This window comes from Bubalus bubalis, chromosome 8, assembly GCF_019923935.1.
Source record: "Bubalus bubalis isolate 160015118507 breed Murrah chromosome 8, NDDB_SH_1, whole genome shotgun sequence".
NCBI lineage: Eukaryota > Metazoa > Chordata > Mammalia > Artiodactyla > Bovidae > Bubalus > Bubalus bubalis.
The window spans coordinates 102864313-102880904 of NC_059164.1; the positions used below are offsets into that span (position 1 = coordinate 102864313).

The 16592-nt window shown below is 44.1% G+C and overlaps 1 protein-coding gene and 1 long non-coding RNA gene across 7 annotated transcripts in view; one reads left to right on the forward strand and one right to left on the reverse strand.

Annotated features, from left to right (window-relative positions):
* Nucleotides 1-16592, forward strand: part of TBXAS1 (thromboxane A synthase 1) — a 173922-nt gene that overhangs the window by 95013 nt on the left and 62317 nt on the right. For all 4 annotated transcript variants that reach the window (XM_006078778.4, XM_006078775.4, XM_006078777.4 and 1 more), the window contains exons 6-7: nucleotides 13411-13499; nucleotides 15502-15650. In XM_006078778.4, the coding sequence (XP_006078840.3) occupies nucleotides 13411-13499; nucleotides 15502-15650 (238 nt within the window). The remainder of the gene's footprint in view (nucleotides 1-13410; nucleotides 13500-15501; nucleotides 15651-16592) is intronic.
* LOC123334815 overlaps nucleotides 1-16592 on the reverse strand; it is a 111526-nt gene that overhangs the window by 39285 nt on the left and 55649 nt on the right. The gene's annotated exons all lie outside the window — the stretch shown is intronic.

Below are 16592 nucleotides of genomic sequence, written 5' to 3' on the forward strand. Positions count from 1 at the left end.
ATATACAGTGTAAGGAATAAGATCAATAATACTGTAATAACTTCATATGAGGACAGATGGTTACTAGACGTAGGATAGTCATCATTTCATAATGAATGCGAAAGTCACATCAGCATGTAGTACACCTGAAGCTAACATAATATTGTATGTCAACTATATTTCAATTTTTAAAAAGAAAAGAAAGTTTTAAAAAAAGACAGAAAACCCAGACATGGGTGAGGTCACCCCAAGAGTGTACAGAGAATGAGAAAGAGAGTCGCAGGGAGAACCGTAAATAAGTGAGGGGCAGAGGAGAGATCTGTTAATGCAAAGATGACTTGGGAAGAACAGCTTGACATCGAAGTCTAGGAGAGTGTGGATGGGAAAATGTTTTTCGAGGAGGAAGCAGCAGCCAAAGGTGTTAAATGCTGCTTAAACAGAAAGAAACACGAGGACTAATAAGCACGTGACAAAGGTAATATTTTTCGAATGTTAAACCAATGTCTGCGTGCTTCATGCTCCATAAACTGTGTCCTGGATTTTCTCTCCCCCACTGAATCTTTGCTTCAGAAGTAGGTAGCAGGTGCCATCTTGGAGCTGGGAGCTTTGTAGGGAGTAAAGTTTTCCTAATTCCCAAAGCAGCTCTCTCTGCATATGAAGAGAAGAGTTTGGAGCTCTGAGTAAGGAGTGTTACTCTACACCAAGATGTAGACAGATGGAGGCTCTTCTATCCTATTGAAGTTAGGTGAAGGAGAGAAAAAGAGAGAGCTGGCCACCAGATATCAGTGTCTTGACTGCCTCCTTTCCCAGCTTCCGTGACCCTCAAGGTTTCTGGATGCTCCCCTGGACTTTAACCTCTCATTGGCTTTTGCTTTCCAGACACTGGTTCTCAAGCCCTGTGTGACCAGGAGCTGTATGAAAATTACCTAATATCCTTGTTTAAAACAGCTAATTCCAAGGACTTCTCTGCGGGTCCAGTGGCTAAGACTCTATGCTCCCAGGGCAGCAGGCCCAGGTTCAATCCCTAGTCAGGGAACTAGATTTTATATGCTGCAACTAAAGAGGTCCTACACTGGCAATGAAGACTCAGTGCAGTCAAATAAATAAAGAAATAAAAACTTATGGGCTTCCCAGATGGTGCTAGTTAGTAGTAAAGAACCCGCCTGCCAATGCAGGAGACGCAAGAGACTCGTGTTTGATCCCTGGATCAGGAATATCCCCTGGAGTAGGAAATGGCAACTCTCTCCAGTATTCTTGCTTGGAGAATCCCATGGACAGAGGAGCCTGGTGGGTTACAGTCCATAGGGTTGCAAAGAGTGGGACATGACTGAGCATCTTAGCACAGCACAGCACACCCCAGGACCTGCAGAATAAGGATTTCTAGGGTGACTGGGAATCTATATGCTTTACAAGTCCCCTGGCAGGATTCTGGTTAAAGCCAAAGTGGAATGCACTGGTGGTTCCAATCTTCCTCTTGGTCCCTTGTCTGACCTTCTCAACCTGCAGTCTCCCCAGGCTTGCAAGGGCTGGGCCCCAGAACCCCCCACTCCCTTCCCAGTTTATTTCTCTCTGTAGTACTATCACCAGCTAACATTCCATTTATTTTACTTATTTTTCTCCTTTATTGTTCATTGTATAGCATGAAGCACAAGATGGGTACACAATAATGATTTGCTGGATGGATGGATGGATGGGGAATCATAGAACCAGGAAGCTTTCTACCTAAGGATATTTTACAATTAGGATAAAAAGGAAACAAAAGAGAAAGAGTTTCATCAAAGAACAATTATGTAAGAGGATGCAGCCAATTTTTGGCTCTCTCTTTAGAGGGTCTCAGGCCTACACATGCAGAAATAGAGAAAGCAGATCACAGAGACACAGAGAGGGGAAGGAGGCTCACTGAGGGCCTGGGGTGGAGGAGATGGAAGAGAGAAGCTCGGGAACCCACAAGGAGCCATGAGTCCACTCAGACGAGGGTACCTGACTCAGTTTTCCCAGAAATAGCTTTGAAATATCAATATAATCCCTAGTCCTTTCTGAATTTGTAAGTTGCTTTTGAACTTTTATTATCAAACCTCAGAGTTTATTATTATCATTATTTTGCTGCACTGTGCAACAAACAGGGTCTTAGTTCCTTGACCAGGGGTTGAACCCACGCCCCCTGCATCGGGAGTGCGGAGTCTTAACTACTGGACTGCCTGGGAAGCCCCACTTCAGTGTTTATTCTTGAAATAGAGAGTTGTTTTCCCTTGAATTCTGAGGCTTTTCCCTTCATCCCCTGGCAGCCTAAGTCCTTCACTTCCTGGGTCTGTGTCATTAATATTCAAAAAGCTTTGGATGGCACCATCTTTATTTGTTGGATATTAGGCTGCCATGGCCAAAAAGGCTTGAAAGTTCCTTTAAAATCAGCATTCTTTCATGAATCCTTAGTTTTATTTAAAATAAAATTGGGTTTTGGTTTACGTCTTACCAGGGATAATATAGATAGAGAAGGAGTGAAAATTTGATTGATGCACCCCTGGTTTCAGAAGACACCATTGCAATCATGGTCCAGTGACAGACAAGTTATTGGGGTTTATATTAAAAAATGGCTGAGTGTTACTGGGAAAACAACTTTTTTTTTTTATTAGAGAAAATATTGTCTGATTAGCCTGCCAGATTTTCACCCTAAAAGATTATTTTTTTAAAGGGTGCAATGAGTAGATTTATGTGAATTTTTACAGACTCTTTGCTAGATTCTTTCCAAAGACTATTAATAAGTAACCCTGGGATTGTGTAAAAATTTATTATGGGTCAGGAAGTAAATAGATTTAATTTCAAGGAACAAAACTGGGAATAAATTAATCCTCCTCTGAGGGAAATATATAAATAATAGGATTCATTGGGGACCCAGGTTAGTGCTAATTTTATTTTCAAATTTTATAACTCATCTGAGAGAGGGAGAACACCATGAAATTTATGCATTTGTATATTTCTCCAAATTCTTCTGATGTGAAAAACATTAAATCAATTGGGATAAGTTTCTAAGACTCTTCTAAGATTGTGTAAGTCAGCATGAAAGCGACAGATAACCTTCAGTGTAAGCAAGAATAAAACAGTACATTTAGGACACAAGCATTTAAATGGTACTTATATGATGAAGAACTTCAAGCTATGAATTACTACCAAGAAGAAGGATTTGAAATCATTGAGGACTGGGAAGGCCCCATGGTCACCTAATTCAGCAAAATATTGCAAACCAGATTTCTCTATGCATAGGGATTCACTATACATATTAAAGACTTAGGGGAAAAACTGCAGCAAAGAAATATGTTTAATTTTGTTTATTCTGGGTTCAAATAAGTTTCTAATACGTGAAAACAGAAGGCGTTAACATCAGAGTTGACTATGGAAAGAAATGAGGCGTTGAGCACTGTGCCTTTGGAAGTAGATTCTACCAGGAACTCCATGACCAAGCACCTTTAGCAGAAGCCAAGCTCCAAATTAGATGGACCGTGGATCCAAGCCAGTATGGCAGCTTGAATCTCATCTGTCCTTAAAGCCTAATAGAAGACATGGGTATTTGCTCATCACCCAGATAACTAAGCCCATGGTGGCCCACAGAGCAGATAGAAAGAGACGGGGCAGCTCCATACAAGGAAGCCTGAAGCTGGGTGTGTCACTCAAGAGTAAGAGCCAATCATGTGTCTGCACATGGAGGACTCGGTTAAAGAAAAGTCAGACCTACAGGGAAGTGGCTGCGAATCTAGCTCGATGCCTAATTGTTCACTTTCATCCAGATGTTCCCTGTCAGGAAGGCACCGTCAATAATGCATGAATCTCGAAGGCGGAGACAGATGCGGTTATTATTCCCTCTAGGCCTTTCCTGCCTTGGAGAAGACATATGACTCGGGAATGACTACAATTTAAAAAAATTTAAGTTGATACCACCAGCTTATGAGTAAATGCGTACCTCCGACCATTTCAGAGCAAACGTCTTTGCAGAATTCCAGTCATCGTCGCAGTTTCGTTTGGCCTATAAATTTTCACAGTAAACGCTTCAGACAATAACACACAAGAGCTTCTCGAAGAGAACACAGCCTTCCTGTGGGGTTGGAGCAGGCAGCTTTCTCTGGGCTGCATCAGCCTCCAGAAGCCTATTTTTAATATTTGCTTTTATTTCTTAATCCTTCCAGACAATAAACATGAAAGTCATTATAACCAAGTGTGGCTGGGGTAATAAATTCTTCAGAGTCCAAAAATACATGGTCCCTGCCTGACCAATTGCCCATTTTCCAGAAGGTCTAGGTATTTATCTAGCAGCAAGAGACCATTATCTTGCCACACAGTTTATTCCGCTGACACCTAATCTCCTAATTAAAATCAGTATAATGATGGACTGTTTAAATTCTGGTTAAACATGTTCCTTTTCCATTTGCATTCAAAAGAAAACACACTCCTCATCACGGACACCCCATTCTGGGTTCTAATTTGGTTTTCCCTTGCCGGCTTCATCATGGCACTCCGACTTGCCGCTGGTTAAATCTAAAAGAGCATCTAAATATGCCTCCCAGCTTGCCTGTTGCTTGGCAACACCAGCAGCCACCTCCTCATCAGGGTGAGTCCTAATTGGTCACAACTCTTGACAGGAGCCACTGACTTGTTAGAAATGACACTTGATTATTCACCTAGATGGCTAGAGCTAATATTTATCAGCAGGAAATTTTGCATACGTAAGTCATGGATGTTTGTAATAATCTGGGTGGCAGAAGGAGGCCATAAGTTTCATTAACTGCTGTTAATTTTACATCTGTTAGTCACCAGTTTACAGTACTCTTAACATATTACTTTTTCCATTATCCAACAATATGTTTAAATACCATCTCCCTTCCCTCTTAGCTGACCCTTATTTATTCAGGAAATCCCCCTTCTGACATCTGTTCCCAAACAGCATTACAAACGGGTCTAAGAATGCCACACAGAAGGAAACACTGAATTCATACAATTCAACCAATACTTATCAGCTCCTGCCCCTAAGGGGTTTATCATATAGGAGGTGCAGAAATTCCTACATTGTTACAGATTGTGACAGAGTGCACGCCTTCTCTTGAGCACTGGAAGCCACTTTAGGAGCGCTGGGGGTGAGCAGCATTGCAGCTGAGCCTTGATGCTCTTACTGAGTTTTGACGGAAGGAGAAGGTGCGTGGCAGGCGGAATAAGAGGCAGGAACAAAGACATCTAGACAGAAAGTACAGGGTGTCTTCAGGGACTGGAGGAGTACAAATGGGCTGGAACACAAAGTACGCGTCAGGGATTAGTGAGGGGAGACTGGAAGGAGGGGTGAGGCATGACTTCGGCTGTTCTGTACCAGGGCAAGGCTTGGTGTGAACTTCATTGGAGAGTGAGGAGCTATTAAATCATCAAAAGCAGGGGAGTGAAGAAAAGGGGCTTCCTCTTCAGCTGTTTAACCTCCAAGATGCCACCCTGGACCCTGGAGTGGAGGAGGGGAACTGCAAGGCCACAGTCTATAAAGTCTCCACTCTGCTGTGGTCCCCAGGCAAGAGACTCCCGGGACTGTGTTTGATCTGAGGGGTGTCCTCTGCTCAGGCTCTTCTCTCCGTCCCTCTTCGTGGGCGGACACATGTGTCCCCTAACCTACACACCATCTATGTGGGGGACATCTCAGTTGACACAGGAGGGACCCTCTCCTTCCCTTCCCCTGCTCAGGAATTGTGTCTTCCTTAGCATTCAGACCTACTCCATTCGCCAAACTTCCAGGAGGTCCGCAGGCTTCATGGCATGTGTTTGTTTGCTTTTCAAGTTCATGGCATCAGAGCTACGCTGAGCAAAATTATAACCTAGAAGTTAATTAACAAACAGAGGAGCAAAAGGAATGTGGATGCTGACTCTGGATAAAAAGGCAACAAGCCAGGAGTCAGTGGATCTGGAATTCTCTCACTTTTATTGAATTATTGAGCATAAATATAACCAGTTTCTTCCTTTTAGATCTTTATGTAATTCTGAAGTCAATGCACCAAAGAGATATCAAAAGGCCTTCTTCAGGATGTTGTTGTTGGAGACTTTGTTGGGCCCCACTAGGAAGCTGCCTGCTCTTTCCATGGTCCCCAAGCAACTGTCTCAGCTGCTGTTCAGTGACCTTGGAATCTTAGAATGTCCATGGAAAGGGACTTTGTAGCTTATTGCAATTAGCTCCTCACTTGGGAGTGAGGACTCAACTGCAGAGAGAGTCATAGGACTTGTCCACAGTAAGAGAGAGAACCAGCATGGGTCTCAGGTCTTTCATTCAGGGCTGGCTCCCAGCAAACCGCACTACATCCTTGCTACAATAGAAAGAACACTTCAATCTATTAATGTTTCTTACATTGCTTCTATGTTAAAGCCCTTAAGGAACATTGGCATCATGTTCTAGAGAAGCCACTGAATGTGCTGCCCTGTGCTCCTTTCTAACAGAGCAAATACTAAAACCTTCGATCATACACGACAACATACACTAGTTGCCAGAAGAGGGCGACACTGAAAGTGTGTTATCTCTTGCTGTGTAACAAATTACCCCCAAACTTAGTTTAAAACAACCTTTTAGTAGTTCATTGCTTCTGTGAGTCAGGAATCTGCATGGCTTAGAGGGGCACCTCTGCATCAAGGTCTAGTAGTCAAGGTGTTGGCCTGGGCTGTGATCTCATCTGAAGTCTGGACCAGGAGGAAATCTGTTTCCAAGCTTATTCACATGGTCATTGCCTGTGTTCAGTTCTTAGCAGGCTTTGGAAAATAGGAAACTTGTTCTATGTGCTTCAATCAATGGGAATCTCCACAGAATCTTAGCAATATGTTGCTCAGATGACAAGTATTTTCAGAAGACCCAGCTGGTGACTGAATATAGAATAGATTGGAAAGTGAAAAGACACGAGGCATTTTCAAAAATTGCTTTCTTAGTATACCTGTATGCCAGGCACTATACAAGGCATTGCATGCTTAGTTGCTCAGCCGTGTCCGACTCTCTGTGACCCCGTAGACTGTAGCCCGCCAGGCTCCTCTGTCCATAGGATTCTCCAGGCAAGAATATTGGAGTGGGTTGCCATGCCCTCCTCCAATACAAGGCATTAGGACTATTAATATAAAGATGCTTAAGATACAGTATTTGTTTTCAAGAAGCAGATGTCAGCTCTGTTCCAAGTGATGAGTAGCAAAGCCTGAATCAGAGTGATCACTGGGGAGATAAAAACGAAGAAACAGATGCCAGAATGGAAGTGATGTTAACATGGTGAGGAAAGAACAGGTGACTCCAAAAGGACTTTTCTGGGAGGAATAAGAGATGCCAGGCATCCAAACAGTCTGGGAGCATGGGACTGTTCCAGAGGAAGACACTCGGGGTACTCACTGCATTCTAAACCTTTTACACATTTTGTTCTTAATCTTTGATACAAGTTTTCAACAGAAATATCAGTATTCCCATTCTGCCGATGAGTAAATAGACTGACTGAGGTTAAATGATTTGCCCAAGGTCACACAATTAGAAAGGGCCAAGGAGAGGAAACCTATTCATTGGTTTTGAGTGTTTTCTCTCCCCAGGTCAAGTGTATTTAACAACTTCAGAGTCTTAGCCTCAAGAAGACCTCTCTACCTCTTGGAATTAACTCTGTTGTGCTCTGTCTACACCTTGAATCACAATTCCTCAGACTCAGTCCATAAAGATACCATTTGTTTTTAACTGGGCAATTGAATAATGCTGTAAACTCCAGATGAGCAAGGACTTCCTTCTTTGTGGAATTTCCTTCCCAGACTGACGATGGTGCTTTGCCCTTGATGACTACTAAGCTAAGCAGCCATACACTCAGCATCACCTTATAATAAAGATAGCCAATGTGAGAGGTGAGAGAAGCAGAATGGGAAATTTTTCCCCAGGCTTGGCTGCTGGACGATAACCCTTCCCCCAAATCATTCTTTTAAAAATTAATAACATTAATATTTTATCTGACTGTAAATGTAACATGTATGCTTTATGAAGAAATGTGGGATAAACAAAAATAGGAAGCATTCATTATCCTACGAAGAAGATGAAACAGAACAACCAAATGAGAGTCTTTTGTTCAGCTCTGTGAGATGATAGCATTGTATGTTCATCTGTGCCTGTGTGTTTGCACAAGCCACCTAGGCCTGCTTGTCTGCAAATCTAGGGAAAGAACTGTGGGGTTTGTGGATTGTATAAAGATGATTGCAAGCCCAGCAAAGAGAGCTTTTGTTTGTATGCAACTCGTGTAAGAGTAAATATTCCGTAACTGCTTGGGTACAAGGAAGAAAACCTGAAATGGTGGCTATTGGCGAACAAACAGATTATGCTCCACTGTCTTATAATATTTTCTCCGCACTGTTTTTTAAAACATTTTTCGTATTACATGCCCCATCTCATATCACATTAACCTAAATAAAAATGTCATTATCCATTCAGTTCGACAGACAGCAGGCAGAGTATGGTAGAAATTACAATCACACCAGCTGACAACAAAGCATTCTAATCATGAGCACACAGAAGAACCGAGGGTGGGCAGCCAGTCCAGCCCCCATTTTGCACTGTCCAGGCATATGATTGGGGTCAATAAGGGGAGACGCTTCTTTATACACAGGACATGCTTCTGAAGAGTTGCGTGTAAAACAAATTTCATGTTGCATCTCGGTTTTGTTGCATTAAGGAAGCTTCTAGCTTGATATCTAAAGAGATGTCCTTTCAAATGGCATTTTTCTTTTTACCATGTTATTATTCCTCTGAAATAAATTGAAGAGATATTTTGGCATATGAAATTATATTAAAGCACAGTTCACTTGAACTTCTAATTTTATTAAAAATAATGGAAGGAAAGGTGGTCAGTGAGCCAGTCATAGGAACGTGGCTTAGACAGTATTGAGTTCTCCAACTTTAAGTGAGTCTGAGATTTACTGAGAGTTACAGCCTAGAGGCTATTAGAAGTGACCCCTTGGCCCATACTTTTGTACTAATGGATTATTAAATTGGTGGTTTGTAAAAATTTAGAAAAGAATGCAGTAGTCATAAGAGTCCACTCATAATAACCAAGATAGCAATTCAGGATAGTCACCCTCATTTCTTTTCTCCCTTTCTTTCTTTCTCACTTTTTTTTTTTGTTTGTTTAGTGGACTTCAGGATAGATAGTTGGGATAAATTACATTTCTGTTTTGGCAAATCACTTGACAAAGTCTTCCTATGCTAACAATGATAAGATGGTGCCTGATAGAACCTTTATTTAGGTTCATGCACAGCTGGCCAAAGAGCTGGAAACAGTGACACGGACCAATTCCATGGCTGCTGAAAGTAGAGGGCCATAGCTCTGTGTCTGATCCTGTGTATACAGTGACAAACCAAAGGCTTACAAGGCACACTGCTGCTACTGCTGCTAAGTCGCTTCAGTCGTGTCCGACTCTGTGCGACCCCATAGACGGCAGCCACCAGGCTCCCCCGTCCCTGGGATTCTCCAGGCAAGAACACTGGAGTGGATTGCCATTTCCTTCTCCAATGCATGAAAGTGAAAAGTGAAAGTGAAGTCCCTCAGTCATGTCTGACTCTTAGCGACCCCATGGATTGCAGCCTACCAGGCTCCTCCGTCCATGGGATTTTCCAGGCAAGAGTACTGGAGTGGGGTGCCATTGCCTTCTCCACAAGGCACAATGACCAGCCTTCAAATGGAACAAAGAAGGAACGGCCAAGGATACAGGAGATGAGTTTTGAATGCATGAGTACCCCCTTGGTCCACCCACGCCTAGTACAATTAACCAGCACTCTAAGCCCTTATGGCTTGATGAGCAGAAAATTCTTCCCTAGCTTCCCTCTACAAATGCTCCCCAAGAGTCTCTGCAGTAGGGAACATGGGAAGGGTCTCAGATACTCTGCCATCTCTCCACTGGGTGTGTAGGTGGGTTGTGCTTTAACTATCTACTCCTTGACCTGCTGCCCAGCTGCCCACAGGTTCCCGCACTGAGGAACCCATGCAATCCTGAGCTCAGACCAGCTCGCTCACTCTCACTCAACAGAGGTGCCCTTCTGTTTCTCTGACCATCCCCCACAGCCAGCAGGGGGGCCCCTGGGGACACAGCACTTTCATTACACCCCAGACCACGTAGGGCTGGCTTGGAGGGAGTTACAGGAGGGAGGGGTCCAACAAGACTGTGTGCCCCTCCAACCTTGGGCAGCAGCAGCCCAGGCTGGTCCCCCCTGCCAGGCCTCTCCAATCACCTGACTGTCTCAGGGCAGGGAAGAAATGGCTCTGCTCAGAACAGATGGTAGGACAACTTCCTACAGAGGTACACGTTAGGTAAATGTAAAGCCTTTCTAATGAATGGACACTCAAGCGTCAAAAAACCGACTGCACCTGATGATGACTCACGGAAAGAAAACTTGTGGTTTTCGTTGACCTGAACCTCAGTATTTGCCTGTGTTATGTGTCTTCTCAAAAAGTCAACACATACCTGGCTTTGCAACTGACATGCAGGGAAGTGATCTCTTTGTGACTTATAGGACTGCACCTGAGATGCTGCTCCATTTATGGGACTGCCTTTCAGGAGTGAGGCTGATTAAAAGACAGAGAGAGAGAGAAGTAAGAGTGGAGAGTGTAGGCAAACTATGTGGTGCCCAGAGTAGCTGAAGGGCTAGGGAACGATGGTCCAGCAGATGCTGAGGGGTGAGGGGCAAAACTTGCTGTCCAGGTGTCTGAAGCACCCAGGTGGCTCAGCAGTAAAGAATCCACCTGCCAATGCAGGAGACGCAGGATCAATTCCTGGGTGGGGACAATCCTCCTGAGGAGGAAATGGCAATCCACTCCAGTAATCTTGCCAGGAAAATCCCATGGACAGAGGAGCCTGATGGGCTACAGTCCAACTTCAAGTTCAGTCGCTCAGTCATGTCCAACTCTTTGTGACCCCATGGACTGCAGCATGCCAGGCTTCCCTGTCTGTCACCAACTCCTGGAGCTTGCTCAAACTCTTGTCCATTAAGTCAGTGATGTCATCCAGCCATCTCATCCTCTGTCATCCCCTTTTCCTCCTTCCCTCAACCTTTCCCAGTGTCAGGGTCTTTTCCAATGAGTTAGTTCTTGACTCAGGTGGCCAAAGTATTGGAGTTTCAGCTTCAGCCTCAGTCCTTCCAATGAATATTCAGGACTGATCTCCTTTAGGATGGACTGGTTGGATCTCCTTGCTGTCCAAGGGACTCTCAAGAGTCTTCTCCAACACCACAGTTCAAAAGCATCAATTCTTCAGTGCGCAGCTTTTTTGTGGTCCAACTCTCACTTCCACACATGACTACTGGAAAAACCATAACTTTGACTAGATCGACCTTTGTTGGCAAAGTAATGTCTCTGGTTTGTAATATGCTGTCTAACATGGTCATAACTTTTCTTCCAAGGAACAAGCGTCTTAATTTCATGGCTGTGGTCACCATCTGCAGTGATTTTGGAGCCCAAGAAAATAAAGTCTCTCACTGTTTCCATTGTTTCCCCACCTATCTGCCATGAAGTGATGGGACTGGATGCCATGATCTTAGTTTTCTGAATGTTGAGTTTTAAGCCAACCTTTTCACTATCCTCCTTCACTTTCATCAAGAGGCTCTTTGGTTCCTCTTTGCTTTCTGCCTTAAGGGTGGTGTCATCTGCATATTTGAGGTTATTGATATTTCTCCCGGCAATCTTGATTCCAGTTTGTGCTTCATTCAGTGCAGCATTTCTCATGATGTACTCTGCATAGAAGTTAAATAAGCAGGGTGACAATATACAGCCTTGACACACTGCTTTCCTGATTTGGAACCAGTCTGTTGTTCCGTGTCCAGTTCTAACTGTTGCTTCTTGACCTGCATACAGGTTTGTCAGGAGGCAGGTCATGTGGTCTGGTATTCCCATCTCTTTAAGATGGGCTACAGTCCATGGGGTCACAAAGAGTCAGACACGACTATGCACACACGCACATGGAAGAAGAAAGAAATGAAACCAGCTAGGGGGTGTTAGAGGGAATCAGAGTCTGCCTCAATACAACAATATACCTTCTAACAAACAGATTAACATTTTATAACCTTTCCCAGCGCCTCAAGCCATAATTGAACAGTGGTCTTATGTAATCATTAAAATTCATTCATTCAATGAATTACTATGTACCAAGTGCTGTTCTAAGGGCTGAGGATACAAAAATGAACAAACAGACAAAAATCTCCCCTGATCTCAGAAACTGACATTTTAGTGTCAAAGAAGTAAAATCTAAACATAAGCAACATTTCAAAGGAAGTTTTCCACAAGAAATACTCAAAACACTAGATCACAGCATGTTGCTTTAGCTATGGTGTCAGTCCTGATTGTGACCTGGTTCAAAGGATTCCCCCTGATGTTTCCAACTTGGCTTTTCAAAAATACAGGAGAAAATAAAAGGTCATGTGAGTGCCCATTGGGTTCCACAAGGAATTCCACTCACTGCAGTCAGACTTTTAGGGTCAACGTGGTGCGCGGCCAAAATGAGAACTAAATTTGTTGAAGCCAGATCATGGTTACATGAGTGTTCATAATCCCTACCATTCTTTCTGTGTGTATGTTAGGTATTTTCCATAAGACAGATATTTTCATATTCAAAAAAGAAATTCAGGGGACTTCCCTGGCGGTCCAGCAGCTGAGAATCCACCTTCCAATGGAGGGGACGTGGGTTGGATTCCTAGTCTGGGAACCAAGACCCCACATGCTGCAAGGCAACCAAGCCCATGTGCTGCAACTAGAGAAAGCCTGTTCACCGCAACAAAGACCCAGCAGAGCCAAACAAACAAAAAACAAAAAAGAAATTCAGCAGTAGTCCTGGATATCAAAGGCCTCTTGAAATCAAGGCTTCCCTATATTCGAAGTTTTAAACAGCTTAAGCGGAAATGAATAACCATCCATCCACGTGCTCTAAAAATGATCTTTGTATTGAATAAGCAGTAGAAAGGGATGAACCTTAGGTTCCTCTCAGTACTGAGATTCTACGTTCTAGTGGAAGATCTAAAGTATAATTGGAATCAAGCAAACATGGATTTGGGCTAATTCCCGAGTTAGTACATACGGATTGTGGTCTGTTTACTCTCTAATGCTAACCAAATGTCAGAAAACTCAGTGCTGAGTCTCATTTCTAAGCATGTAATGATCATTTTTATAATTATTTCACAGTATTTACTCTAAATCCTTTCTTCTTTTTGCTTTCAAAAAAAACAAAAACCAGATTGTTTGAGCTAAAATAGGCATTTACAGCGATTGTATTTTACAATATTTGTGAATTTTAGATCTTATTCTCAGGTACACGAAAGTCACATCAAAATGATAACCATTTTCGCAGGAAGCACCATACATAACCTCTTCATCTGCTGCTAATTTAGGTGTGCTCTCTGCATGGTGTCCTAATTGCAGCTTTGTTATCTGTTCTCAGATGACTCCTTTAATCAGCCGGGCCTGCGATGTGCTTCTGGCTCACCTAGAGCATTACGCACAATCTGGGGAGGCTTTTGACATCCAGAGGTAAGGGCACTGCGTGGCTATATTATAGATGAGAAATCATATTTTAGAACTGCTGCTTCTTGTAACTGTACATAATTGCTGAACAATTATCCTGGGACCAACAAACTATGGAAATGCTTACAAGCTCCAAAACGTGTAGGTAGACTGACTAAGAAGAAGAAATGAGACCCATGGAAAATGTGAGGCAAATACAGAGTTGAAGCCCCGGGGGCTGTGACTTGTGCAGGGAACCCTGAATTGGCGTGTTTTGTGAGGGGATGTGCCCTCCGACCTCTGTAGACCCAGGAGGGGGCAAGATATGTCTGAGCAGAAAGGCCAGGGTCTGGAGGGGCATAGTCCATGCAGTTTTAATTCAAGAAAAACTGTGGGCCCCCCTGCCCCCAGCCTGGAAGCCATAACTTAGTGGTGGAGGCTCAGTTTAAACGACTGATTGTCTGGCTTTTTGCCTAATTGACCTCTGCTAAAGTATGGTTTATATCAGATTAAGAGTCAAACAGCAGATCAGCCAGAAGCCAACTTGCTCTCATTATCAATGTTAATAAAATCATAACATAATCATCACCAGCATTTACATTCTACCATATTGTTTACAAAATTCTCTCCTCCACATTCTCTCTGGTCATGACATGCATGAGCTGGGTGAGGGTATGGCTTCACCCAACTCATTGAGTTGGGTACTCAGTTGCTCGGTTGGCCCAGCAGCCATAAAAGCAAAATTAATAACTCTTAAAACCTTTACATCGTCAATGTTTAGGATCAGATGAAATCACATTCAGCAGTCACGTTGTTTTTTTGCTATCACCGGGAAATATGTAATCAATTGTAGAGATGTTCTCAGTAAAAGAGGTCAAAATAAAACACATCATCTGAAGATGTCATGTAGTCCTTAATGATAAGTGGTTATAGAATTTATGAAGAAGAGGAACTAAGTGTATACCTACGTCAAGCCACAAAAATAGACCCTTTCATTAGTAAAGGATATGAATTCCCAGCTGTTAGCCTTTTTAGAAGCAACTTAACTACCCCTACAAAGAAAACAAAAAAAGGCTATTTTCTTAGAGCTTAAAATGGCCATTTGAGGGGCAGGTTTCCTAGAGCCTAAGAGGTTAATTTTTCTGGAGCTACTGCCAGACACTTTTCCTTCTGTTTGTTTCTAAAGTGCAATGTGTGTTTCCTGTAATAATATACATATGTTCATGAAACTGCTCCCAAAGTTTGTCTTATGTTTATTTGAGTGTAAAAGGGCCCTGGTTTTTTTATTTGTTGCTCCAATGAAAACTGTAAAACCATTAGAAGGAAGAGGGAGACAGAGTTAATAAAACTAGACAATCAGCTTGCTATTAATAATTTCATCAATCGCAACTTGCTCTATCTACATCAATCAGTCATTAGACCCTGGCCTTGGAAGGGCTCCGCACAACTTTGGAGTAAAGCACATAGACTCTGGGTCAAGTGTTTTCCCTCCTCCACAGGGAGGAAAAAGTAAAGTGTATTTCTTGGTATTTGACTTTGTCAGGATGACCCCATCTTTGTCTAGATTGGCTCCCTGTTATGTATTTATGTCTCCCCTTGCATGGGCTTCCCAGGTGGCTCAGTGGATAAAGAATTTGTCTGCAGTGCAGAAACCACAGGAGACCCGGGTTTGATCCCTGGGTAGGGAAGATCCCCTGGAGAAGGGAGTGGCTACCCACTCCAGTATCCTTGCCTGGAGAGTCCCCTGCACAGAGGAGCCTGGCGGGCTACAGTCCATGGGGTTGCAGAGTTGAACAGGACTGAAGTGACTGAACTCACACACACACTCCCCTTGAATTCTGCTGTCGTCCTCCCAGGATCTCACCCCAACGTGGTAGAGGGGAGGGTTCCTCTCCTACCACCCCACTCCAGGTCTGCTGGAGCCCCGCTTTGAGCAGGTAGATGGTGGAGTCGTGTACTCCGGGAGGAGGTGGATGGGGAGGCCAGTGGCCACCTCCTTCCTGAACACAAATGGTTCCCTCCCCTGTAGGACCTACTGCTGCTACACCACAGATGTGGTGGCCAGTGTTGCCTTCGGCACCGAAGTGGACTCCCAGGAGGCTCCTGAGCACCCCTTCGTGGAGCACTGCAGGCGCTTCTTTGCATCCTCCATCCCCAAACCTCTCCTGGTTTTACTCTGTAAGTGCAGCTCCTGCCAACCGGGGTAAACTGGGCAAGTTGGGCAGACCCCGTGGTACCACAGTGGCCTCGGGTAGCTTCGGGACTCCACCCCTGCCACCAGGAAAAGGACACTCAGGGTGTCTCTGAGAGTCACCCTGTGGAGTCTGCCCTGCAGAGCCCTGGTCTCCCTGGAGATGCCCAGGCTCCTCTGCACCAACCTGGGGCCACTTACCCACACAGGCAGGCCTGGCCCAGCTCACCGGCCCACAGCGAGCACGGCCGTGGTGCACAGGGCTGAGAGGCCTGCTCCATTGCCTTCGCTAGTGCTTGTTTCCACCGCGTGAGGAAGGTATTCTCCTCCCCACTTCACAGATGAGAAAACTGAGGCTGGAAAGGCAGAGTCAAGATGGGAACCTAAAACCTTTCATTTTCTAGGACATATTCGTCCCCTCCAGCAAAACCCTCTTTAGAACACTACTCTGCTTGAAGCCCAACACATAGTGAACTGGAAACCATGTGATGGGTGACTAGCAGATTACCCAATGGTGAGGAGACCAGTCCATTGATCTCATTTCTATTTTAGAAGTGAGTGTTTACCCTCTGGCCAATTCCGGTGTCTTCTTGCCTTTATGGAAGCACTGCAGTGTTGTTACTATGGTTATTGAGTATTGCCATAGTTCCAAACCATTCTGCTGGGCTGGCAAATTCTATTTCCTTCCTTGGTCAGTTTCATTCCCATTTCCGAGTCAATTTCTGTGGAAGCCCCTGTCACCTCCATGCTCTGCACTGACACTGTATTGCAATCGTCACTATGGCAGTCAAAGCACAGAGGGTCGCCCCTCACCCTCTACACCCCAGGGGAACTGGTTCCCCTTGCCATCAACCACAGGGCATCCTGTGCACTGCAGGGCACGTGGGTCCACTTCCCATGGTGGCTGCCACTCCAAGCTCTCCCTCCCT